Below are 11,508 nucleotides of genomic sequence, written 5' to 3' on the forward strand. Positions count from 1 at the left end.
ATTGATAGAAACAAAGGAAACTAAGAGCAGGTCCTTTTTTTTTTTCTTTTGACCAGAAACTAAGAACTGGTCTGAACCTATGCTCAAGATTCCATTGCTTGACGAGCTGTATAATGAGCATATTAACTGCATTTTCTTGTCCTAAATGCAAGAGTTAGTTGAAGAGTTTGTCTTTGTCCTAAATATAAAATAGACTTTGTACTGATCAAGTGGTAACTTGTACCATCTCATCCTTTCCCTTAGCCCAGTCTGTGACTGGCCTGTGCAGGAATCAGAGATGAGTTATTAGAATTTCATGGGCAATGGAATTTCCATTGATGCTGCGACTTCCTTGCCGAGCATTGACTGGGAAGAAGAGATAATTATAGCGACTAATTTATACATTTTTTGAAGTCTAAGGACCTTTTTGTGAACCAGAGGGACCGATTAATTAATTTAATTTCTCAGTAAACTATCTTCAGTATGTCTTAACCAAAATTATAATGGCGATCATTATGAAAGTACTCTAGCCATGAATATCACTAGGACAGTGACTAGGAGCTGGTTTTTGTCTTGTGGGGTGTGGGCAAGAAAAGTTTATTTCAAAGGAAGCCCATGCTGTAATAATTTTCAAATGATAACAAGAATGCAAAATGGAAAACGGACCTTGCATAAAGAATGCCAAGCCATCAATTGATGATGGTTAATGGAGGGAATTGGTTGATTCACGAGTCAAGCACAGCATTGGAAAAGTGGAATTAGTTGAGACTGTGAACTACATATCTGAATCTGAGAATGTCCTCTACATTAAAGCATTGAAATAAAAGCTTATGTTTTTCTAATTTACTATCTCCCTGTTCTGCATGCTTTTGTAATGTGACGGTATCAAAACAACCAACCTTCATGTCTCTGTGTTGTGAGTATCTGCTTCACTTTCAGGCGGATCAAACGATGATGTATTTTCTTCTTTGGGTTCTTTATCTGATTTGAAAGGATTGCCATGCTTAACCGATTTTCTGTCATGTGAAAACTCAAGAAAACGTTCAATGATCCTTAATGTATTTTGTCTTTCTCAGTGCTTCTGGCTCTGCTGAAACCTCTCTCACTGTGTGTCTCTTGTTCCCTTCTAGTGTCAATCATCTCAATGCGAGAAGATCATGCGTCCTTCCATCGAACAGCTCTAGCCTTCATCAAAGAAATGAATTCTGCAATAAGGTTTTGACCCTGATTTTATTATGAGAAGTTAATAGGTTTCCCTCCAGTAATGAGCTTTAGAAGGATGTAAAATGAAAAATGAACCTTCCATAATTAATGCCTAACCACAAATTGGTGAAGATTAATGTAGGGAATGAGTTGATCCATGAGTTAGTTAGGTGGTTAGGAGAATTTTCTAACTTACAGACCATTAAGCCAGTTAAGGGATGTCAGTGGTCAAACATTGTAAAACTGAAATTAGTTGGGCAACATGCACTCATGAAAGAAATGAAATACAATATTACTGTTCTCGCATCAGCAATCTTCCTGTTCTGCATGCTTTTGTAATGTGATGGTACCAAAGCGACTGACTTTCCTGCCTGTTCTTTCTTGCTGCACCTTCTTGAAGTTTGCCAATGGCGCAATCCTGATCTAAGGATATGGACCCCATGTATGCAAAAAAAGAAAGAATGTTGCAGGTGTCTGGTTCACTTTCGGATGGATGTGGAATCCATTCCGAGAAATAATGACATGCTTTCTTCTGTGGATTCTTGGATTGTTTCGAAAGAAGAGATGGTGTCCTTATCATCTGGAAACTCATGAGAGCATTCAGTGATCTCTAAGGCATTTTGTGTTTTTCTCAGTGCTTCTAGCTCTGTTGAAACCTCTCTCATTGTGGGTCTCTTGTTTCTATTCAGTCTCAAGCATCTCATTGCAAGATTTGCAATGCCAAGAATGTCATCTTTCCCTCCTTCATGAACAACCCTGGCGTCTAAAATCTTGAAAACTTGGTCCTTCTTCATCAAAGAAATGAATTCTGCAACAAGATTTTGACCCTCAGCTTGTTCCAAGAAGGGTTTTCTTCCAGTAATGAGCTCTACAAGTACAACCCCAAAACTATATACATCACTTTTATCAGTGAATTGGCTTGATTGGAAGTATACAGGATCAAGGTACCCAAAAGTGCCTTGTACTGCTGTGGTTAAGTGAGTCCTATCATGCGGAACGGATCTGGAAGACCCAAAATCAGAGACTTTAGAGTTGTAATTATGATCCAGGAGTATGTTGGAAGCTTTGATGTCTCTATGGAAGATGGGAATGGAAGCTGCAAAATGCATATACGCCACTGCCCCGGCAACCTCACAAGCGATTCTAAAGCGGTTGTCCCAGGAAAGTTTTGATTTAAGCTCCTCGTTATGGATGTGGTGAGAAAGTGTTCGATTGGGAATAAACTCATAAACTAATAATGGGTCTTCAGTCTCTAGGCAACAACCTAGGAGTTTAACAATGTTCCTGTGGTTTATTTGGGATAGAATCACCACTTCATTAACAAAAGATTCAATCTGGTTTCTTGCAATGTCTCTGGACTTCTTAACTGCAACAATGGTACCATCTGGTAGCATTCCTTTATAAACGGTTCCATACCCACCTTGACCAAGAAACCTACTTTGATTATAGTTATCTGTTGCTCGTTCCAGTTCTTCTGCTGTAAAAAGTTTTGCAATTTCTCTATTTCCATAATTTGACATCTTTTCTTCCAGCAGAAGGCCACCATTTTGCCTAAACAACTTTTCCTTACGAACTCTTTCTTGCTTTCGTTTTATGCATTGATGTGACTTGTAGCCCAAAAGAAATAAGCACAAAAAGATGGCACCAGTACCAACACCTGCAAATATATGAACAAAAGTGCAACAGAATAATTATGTATTTCCAGACAAGAGATTTTGCAGAGCATGGTACATAGCTATCAAACAGTACTTGGACACAGAAATTTATGAATGATATTGATTTGATCAGCCACTCGAGCAAGGATGAGAGAAGATTAGGTTGTGACTTGTGAGACAATAGCTAGTTTGGACAGTTAAGATATCTACTCGGTATGTGTTTTATTTATTATATAAACGAAAAGGCTAATAGATTAGGCATATAGAAATTATGTGCATCACATGTCTTTCCGAAATTCCTGCTTTGAAACTTCATACTACTAAAGGTTATTTCCCATATACCCAACAGCAAACAAGTGAGAGTCAATATCATTTTAGGGGAGTGAGATTCATAAACATTTTTGGAAACAACTATATCTTCTGCATATTTTCCTATGATAACAGGTTGACGTGAGTCGCAATCATGCTTAGCTAAGAACATGGTTATCTGGAAAGATCTGAAAAGAGATTTACCTATGGAAGCAACCAATCTTACAGGGAAACGGTTTGCATGTGGTTGAAGATGACCACAATTGGGAGGTTTGAAACTTGAATTTGAAAGGTAAAGCTGAAAGAATGAACAGGAGCAGTAGAATATATGTGGATTGAGTTTACAGGAAGAAGGCTTAAGTGGAACTAAAATAGGTGTCAAAGCAGAGATAGTGGCATTTGAAGGCAACTCATTAGCAGTTATCAAACTGTGTTGATCCACACCATAGGACTCTGCAACTGATTCAAGCGTATCCCCATAATCAAGGGTATGAACCAGCAAGGAAGAGACCCCATCTGAGATCTGTCTCTCTGTGGGACAAGCACACAGCACTGGAACTGAAACTTGAGCTCCAATACTGATATTGACAGGAAGGTAATAATTCTGACGTACTAGCATCTGGCAATTGACAAGGCCTTGATAAGTCTTGTTGGCCAATTTGAAGTAGTAGTCTCCTTTTTTCATCTCATAAGAAGTGGCATGCTGGTAGATATTGCCTGAACATGAACAATACACAGGAACAATCACAGTCCGATTGGAAGGAATATTGCTGTTTATGTTATTGCTTGAGATGTTGTTGATGGAGGCTATGGAACTTGCTTCTGAGCTAAGAAGATTGGCGATGCTTTGAGGAGTATCGTATGGAGGCCTTGATCTGAAAGTTACAAAGGAAGTGCATGACTTTTGGAGGCCATTGCAGACATATCCTGCTTTTGCTGTGAGGTTGAAATTGCAGTCATAGACTGTGTTGTTAAGGTATTCTTGTTGGCAGAAACAATGGAGAGTTGCAGAAAGCAGAGACAGAAGCAGAATGTAAAAAGAAGAAGGAAGCCTCATGTCTTTAGACGAGGAAATGAGCTTCATTGGGATCAATCATACTGTAATAAATATGTCTGTGTAGGTTGAATATGTTTGATATTCCATTTGAAGGGAAGAGAATTCCAACATAACAACATGGGCGGATTTAAGTTTGACTTTAAGGTGGCTCTGTGAATGACTTTTCAAAATGACGGCACACATGTCATGTAATAAATCAACGATCAAACGGGAGATAATGACACTTGCAACTGTATTTGAATATGCGTGTGAATCATTTGTTATTATCTGAAAGCTTAGTTTCTTTTTTAAAAAAAAGATTTTGAAGCATCAATATATTACAATTAATGGGTATTTGAACATCTACCAAAAGTCAAAATGCCATGGAGGAGGATCATCTAACATATTTTATGGATGTTATGCATTTATACTTGCACAATCCCAAAATTATATGTGATGCCTAATATAATTTCATAATCAAATACGGTGGTTGAATGAAGAAACTTGATTCTATTTAAAAAAAAAAAAAAGTGGAGAGTTTGAATCATTTTCTTTTTTTTGAAAAAAGAAAGTATGTTGGGAGAGCTACCTTTAATTAGGCGCCATAACACTTAAATATGACGTGATAATATCATATATAATCGTATAAAACATGTGTATGTGTGCGTAAAATAATACTGCCTTCGATCCTAATTATAAGACCCAGTTGACTTATTTGAGGAGATTAAGAAAGTAAGTTAAGTTAGTTATTTGTAATAAATAAGTATTGTCATTCCTAAAATATTCTTGCTAATTAAGTGTATTTGCTAAAAATATCATTATTATAAGGACTATCTTGGAAAAAAAAAATGCATAAATATGAAAGACAAAATAGATTGGGGTCTTATAATTAAGACCAAACAAAAAGTCAAACAGGATCTTATATTAAGAACCGGAGGTAGTAATTATCTACTCACACGTGTGACGTCTACTTATTTTTATTTTTATATATTCCTAATTTGATTTGTTAAAAGTAATTCAAAGTAGGTACTTCAATAAAGTCATAAGTCCAAAACACCGTCGCTATTATATTCGTCTGTTTCGTCAGGAAGAAGAAACTCATGCGTCTGTTGAAGACGTGTACATCTAGATTTATTCCTCGTAATGGCCTTTTTGGTTTTTGGTATCTGCTTCTCTGTCATTCATTTTTTAATGAAATTATCTGTTTCTATTCTAAATAATCCCTTATATCTCAACTGCTCCCTCCGGTTATATTTATAAACTTTAAATTTGAGAACGATTATAGTCTATTTTACAAACTTTAATTTGAGTTTGTTTTAACATTTTGATACATATTTTTAATATTACCTTTAATTATTTTTCTATTGTCATATTTTCTCATACATTCTCTTTTATCTTTTTTTCTTATTTATTATAAAGATATACTTGAAAACAAAAATATATTTCTAACATATTTATTATTTTTAACTAATTTTTAATTATCTGTAAATTAATTATTTGAAAGTTATTTCAAACTTATAATAAAAATCGAAGTGGGTATTATGATCAAAGGATTCTCATGTTGGGATGTGGGACCTATAGCTCAACATTTCCCTTAAAGTTCTCTTGAATATAAAGTTGTGAGAATAGTTTTTTAAACTTTTTAAAAATATAAGCTAATTTTAAATGAATTTTGAATTTAAATTACCAATAAATCGTGGCAATAAGGACTGGGAAATTTTTTTTTTTGCTAGGCATAATTATTTTTTTATTGAAAGCAAATATTATTAAATATTAAATATTGATATTTTTCTTAATAAAAAATTAAATTTTAATTCTCATAGGAGATTTTTTTTTTTTTTGGGTGTTGATCTAAGAACCCCGTTGGTATCAGGAAAGCATACAATCAGTAATTACCAGACGATTGGTTTAGTTTCCAAATTCAGAAGTTTTCCTCTTTGCGTTGGAGCTGGGCATGAGGTGCTTTAAATGGACGCCAGAAAAGTTAAAAAAATGATGAAATACATATTTGCGTAAACGAGCGATCAACCAATCCGTTGTCGTCCAGCGGTTAGGATATCTGGCTTTCACCCAGGAGACCCGGGTTCGATTCCCGGCAACGGAATTCCTTTTGGGCCTTTCCCGAAATAATGTCAATAATAATAATAATACCAGGTTCCTTTGTCTCTTTGGCGAAGTTTTCTGGGTGATCAAAGTGAACCAATAAACGTTAACAATATTAAATTTATAAATAACAATAAATTTTTATTGACATTTTTTATTTGGCATTTTTAAATTTTTTCCAAATAAAAATGAATTTTATAGAAAAGAAAAGAGAACAAAAATAAATAAATTCTGGGAAAAATAACAGATAGAGAAGCTCGAAATTATGATATTTCAATTTAGGCATTTACTATTGCCAAATACAAAGTACTTGTGACAATAATCAAGACTTGTTATTTCACAATCACGACTTTTGATTCCTAGATGAATTACTGTCAAGAGCTAAAACTAATGTTATCAAAAACAAGAGCTGAGGCCAAAGTAAAAAAATTAATTTATTTGTTTTTTTTTTTAACTTTATAGTGTTAACAAAGCTTTTTGCTTAGTGGTAACCTTTAATTTTGAGAACCGGTTAGTTGGGGATCAAATACCACTAACCTCGCCAACAGGATTGGATCTAGTAAAAGGGACTAATCTTTCATAATGTAATGAACCAATGCTCAAATTTCTACTGAGAGAGTTGCCTACATTTAATGTTCGATAGTACTTCAAATAGAATTGCCTCCAATAAGAGGATACCTATGCTTTAATGTAAAAAAAAAAAAAAAAAACCCCCACTAACTCCATTTCCTCCCTTTCAAAGGAGAGGGGAAAAAAAAAAAAAAAGCTCCCACACTAGCCACCTGGCCAATGCCAAAGTTTGGACAATTCCAAACTTTTAAGGAAAAAAACAACAGAGTATTTTTATTATTTTTCTTGAATTTCAAAATTTTAATTTGATTTTTTTTAATCCTGTCATTTTGAAGTTTTAAATCCTTAAATTAGAATATCATAATTTCAAGCTCTTTTATTTGTCATTTTCCCTAAATTCTGAGTAAGCAACAATCAGCCTTTTGTAAATTGTGTATACTACTTTAGATGCCTTTTGTTTAATTTTTAAGGTAAATGTGCAATTTTATGCCTAATTTTTTTAGTTGAGCAATTACACCCATAAATTTTTTTTATGCAATTTTACTCTTCAGGGGTACAATTATACTTAATAAGATCATAATAAAATTGCACTACTAAAAATGTTAGAGATAATATTACACCTAAAAAAATAAGATTAAGATTAAAATTACCTTTTTATCTTTATTTTTAGGTAAATATAGGGGGACATCAAGAGTTTTAAGTATTACATAAATTATGAGTGTTATTATATAAATTTTGGGAAATAGGGGGGGGGGGAACCATAACGATCATATCTAAAATAATAATAAAAAGAAGAGAAGTAAAGTAACTAATATCCAAAAAAAAAAATTCTCACGATTTAGAGGAAACGTGGGTCTTCAAAGCCAATTAACAGGACATGATCCCTTATAAGTTATAACATTTAACTACTCATCACTTATATTATTATAATATGATTTGTTACTGTTTTTACATCTATCTTTTCAAATAAATTGATTCATTTAAGTAAATCGAATGATCAAATCTTATTTTAGATAATTATTTTTTCTTTAGCATATAACAAATTTGATGTAAAATATAAAATTTATGCACACTTAAAAATATAGAATTTACAACAAATCAGACTGTTGAGAGTATTTAAAAAAAACAAAACCATTGATAAGATTTGCATGACACACAAGTCCGCCTAGGCTATTGTAAAATTTCCCATACCTTGAAAAGGCATGCCCAAGGGAATACAATCCGACACTATGTATGCTTGTACGAATGGATATAACATTGTAAATTAATTTTTAAAAGAAAAATCTTAAATTTATAAGCACAGAACGATCCGAGAAAAAAAATGATTTGGATTATATACGTCGATGAAAAAATAATGAGCACCTGAACAAAAAGTACATAACAATGCAACTCAATTGAGCTTAAATGATCAGAAGGACCAACTAGAGCGTAGCATCAAACCAACTACTTTAGAATTCCCAGCAGCCGCATAAGCGAGACCTGGCTTCAAGCAGAATTTATTACCCAAGTTAAATTTCAGATAGGATTCAGCCTGAAAGAGATCCCCGGTTAATGAATCTCCAATCATACCATTAAGGCTCATTCCCCAGCCAAACGAATCTTCTGAGACATCAGACACACTCACTCCCCATTGAACATTTGACCTGTTCATCTCAACCCAACCTCCAATCTTTGTGATATCATCAAGTTCTGATTCCAATGCAAGGGCAATCGATCTAGTGGAGACACGTGTCTTTGTTTCCGACCAAGGATATACTCCATAGACAGTTTCAGGTACTTCTGGCTCTGCTTGTTCTGACGTGAGTATTGGAAATGCAAGAGGTCCAAGTTTTGATGGTTCTGCTGATGAGAGTGGAACTTGGTAGAGACCCATAACAGATAGCTTCGTTCCTCTGGGTAATTGACATGAAAGTTCAGTGAAAGTGCTGGACCAATTCTCACTTGCATTAGGACCTAATGGCATTCCAAGTCCGGATACAAATTGAGCCAATGAAGCAACAATATTTGATTTTCTCACCATCATGCTGATGGCACTACCATTCTGCAGATTCAGTAGTGGTGGTCCAGCCGAGGAAACGTCTGTAAGGCCCTTTCCGTGCTTGATGCACAGAAACACATGAGGCAATTAGGGCCCTATAAACAAATGATAGCCAAAACCAGATAAAATAAAAACAGAATTATAGACAAGTCCTTTTTGCATGAATATACTTTCACTCTAAGAAATTTTTCAGTTTATATAGGGAGGTAAAGAAGACAAATCAGGAGAAAAAAATGTATGACTTTAAAGTCATGTCAATTGCAAATGCAAAGATATATTTACAATTTGGTTACTCCAGATTAAATTTAAAAGGCATGGTGAACCATCTATTTGTCTAGATACACATGACTTAACCTCAGGATGATGAAATCTGTTGTCAGCCAAATACGAGAACCAAACAACCAATGGCTGCAAATTCTAACACTTCCCGGGAAAAAGATAAAAATAGATTCTTCTTCTTTCTCTTCTCTTTTTTTTTTTTTTTAACCATTATAGGCTGTTTCCATGTTCTCAGAACTTGTAACAAGTAATATTTACCCAAATTTTATAGGGTAGAAATGACAAAAGCTTGGATTTGGGATAAAAATTTTCAAGTTCTCAATGTGAACATTACTAAGTCACCAAAAAGAAACAAATAAGATTCTGTAGTACCTGGTGGAAAGATTTCGAAGCAATTGCAACATCTTTGCATTGAGCTCCCATAGGGATAGCCATCACAGATAACCAATCACTAACTGTTGCCATATAACAGAGTTTCGCCAGAGAAAGCGAGCTTCCCAGGACATCAGTGTCATGATCTTTACCGTTCTGACTGGCCACAAACTCTGCAACAAGAGTATTCTTATCCCTGATGTTTGTTTCAAAAATTAACCTCGAATCAACTCCAGTCCTTATTCCAGCTCTATTTATTAAATCTAAATTATCCTCATCAATATTATTCATCATCAACACAGCTCCCAAAAGATCCACCTGTCCCCTTACATGGGTGGTAGCTTCTTGAAATGGACCTCCTGCAGAGGGTTTATAGAAGGAAAGTATTCTTTCAACCTTGTCTTGTCTTTCCCTCAGTTTCATGAGATCCGAAAAAGCTTCTCTCTGTAAACGTTTTAGGATTTCAATCTGAAATTATTATCGTGTACACATTTGTCAAGCATATCACGAAGAAACCACTGCGTAAGGAACTCCTAGTTCGTCTATGATATACACAACAGCGAACAAACTTCATTGACAAACAAATTTGAACAACAAGAGAACATCAAGCACCAAAGATTTTTCAAGTTGATGGTCTGAAATCTTATTGTAATGAGCGTATAGATGCGTACATTTTCTGAAATCATAAGAAATGCCAAAGACTCATTGATTGAAACCAGTATCAATAAAATGCGAATGAAGGAACCCACGAAACAAATAGAACATCAGATAACAAACAAGTAAGTCCACTGAAATGAATAGTTTAGGGTAAGATTGTGCAACATCCATTTTATGATAGGCATAAAAGAATGATGTCAAATATCAAAGTGTGCCGCATAATGCTCACCCCTCACTTTAGAACCATCCAATTTCGCAACGCAGACTAAATGATCAAAGGTCGCCGCAGTTTTATTCGTCAATAAAACCAGCGGAAAATCCTTTTCTTGCAATAAATAAAGGACAATGCCCAACATTATTCAAAATGCAAAGACAGCAGCGCGTCGCCTAGAATAACATTGTGCTCAAAGAACAATACGTGTGGAATATGCTAGAATCAGACATGACGGTTGAAGTGGGGAAACATACCGGATTACGAGAAGCAGAGTTCCGGCGGTGGCCATTGCCAGGGATAAGGCCGGCGAAGAATTCTTGGCTCGATTTAGTAAAACCTTTCAATTTGTCGAAGAAAGTACCAAGAGGATCCATTACTACCACAAAACTAGTAAAGAAAGAACTCTGACACTGAGAGACTACTCACAAATCCGGAAACGTATGTGAATTTCCAAACCAAAGGAACGAGAATTCCACGCCCGAATAGTCGCACTGTTGTAGAGCGGTGAGAGGGGAAAAGGCAGATTAGGGGCGTGTTGATGACTTCAAAACGTGGTTTGGAAAAGTGATTCTGGAGAATAGATTCTGAGAAAAAGTGATTCTGAGAAGTGAGAGTGTTTGGATAGTTATTACCAGAAGTGCTTTTTACATGTGGAAATGACCAAAAAGGGTATAAGTTAATATGATAATTATATAAGGGATATATTTTATGATTTATTTTGATTTGAAGAAATAAAATTGTTAATGAAATAATTTTTACTAACATAATTAATAATATATAAGATAATATAATTAATACATAATTAATATGTGTACATATATTTATAAAACATAATATTAAATATGTTTATAGAAAAATGATTTTTTTAGAATAGAAAAATATTAATTTTGTTTAAAGATTGTAAACGTGAAATCCCATAACATTTTTTCATAACTACTTTTTGTAATAACATACTACATGTATAATAACCTCTGATGTTTAATACAATTAATTAATTAATTGTCACCACACATATATATTCATAAAATATAAGAGTGAAAAATATTTTTAGAGAAGATGAATTATTTTGTTGCAAACAGAAAGTCATGTATTT

At 34.4% G+C, this 11,508-nt stretch overlaps 2 protein-coding genes and 1 non-coding gene across 6 annotated transcripts; 1 reads left to right on the top strand and 2 right to left on the bottom strand.

The window, feature by feature from the left end:
* Positions 1-699: 699 nt before the first annotated feature.
* LOC114734503 (wall-associated receptor kinase-like 22) lies at positions 700-4,203 on the bottom strand. Its single transcript, XM_028922126.1, has 3 exons — positions 3,351-4,203; positions 1,479-2,839; positions 700-1,164 (listed from the first exon to the last, which is right to left on the bottom strand). The coding sequence occupies exons 1-2, from the start codon at positions 4,201-4,203 to the stop codon at positions 1,662-1,664; spliced, it is 2,031 nt and encodes a 676-aa protein (XP_028777959.1). The 3' UTR covers positions 700-1,164; positions 1,479-1,661.
* A 2,011-nt stretch (positions 4,204-6,214) lies between these two features.
* On the top strand, positions 6,215-6,286 carry TRNAE-UUC (transfer RNA glutamic acid (anticodon UUC)). The gene has a single exon. It is a non-coding gene; the product is annotated as a tRNA-Glu (tRNA).
* Positions 6,287-8,169: 1,883 nt separating this feature from the next.
* LOC114734499 (uncharacterized) lies at positions 8,170-10,917 on the bottom strand. 4 transcript variants are annotated; one of them, XM_028922123.1, is made up of 4 exons: positions 10,670-10,727; positions 10,431-10,588; positions 9,545-9,988; positions 8,170-8,953 (listed from the first exon to the last, which is right to left on the bottom strand). In XM_028922123.1, the coding sequence occupies exons 3-4, from the start codon at positions 9,965-9,967 to the stop codon at positions 8,264-8,266; spliced, it is 1,113 nt and encodes a 370-aa protein (XP_028777956.1). In that variant the 5' UTR covers positions 9,968-9,988; positions 10,431-10,588; positions 10,670-10,727; the 3' UTR covers positions 8,170-8,263. The 4 variants fall into 4 exon arrangements, with proteins under 4 accessions (XP_028777956.1, XP_028777955.1, XP_028777954.1 ...); XM_028922122.1 differs by having other exon boundaries at positions 9,545-10,012; XM_028922121.1 differs by lacking the exon at positions 10,431-10,588 and having other exon boundaries at positions 10,670-10,917.
* Positions 10,918-11,508: the final 591 nt, after the last annotated feature.

Source organism: Neltuma alba, unplaced genomic scaffold, assembly GCF_004799145.2.
Source record: "Neltuma alba isolate B1F8T4 unplaced genomic scaffold, ASM479914v2 tig00013107_pilon, whole genome shotgun sequence".
NCBI lineage: Eukaryota > Viridiplantae > Streptophyta > Magnoliopsida > Fabales > Fabaceae > Neltuma > Neltuma alba.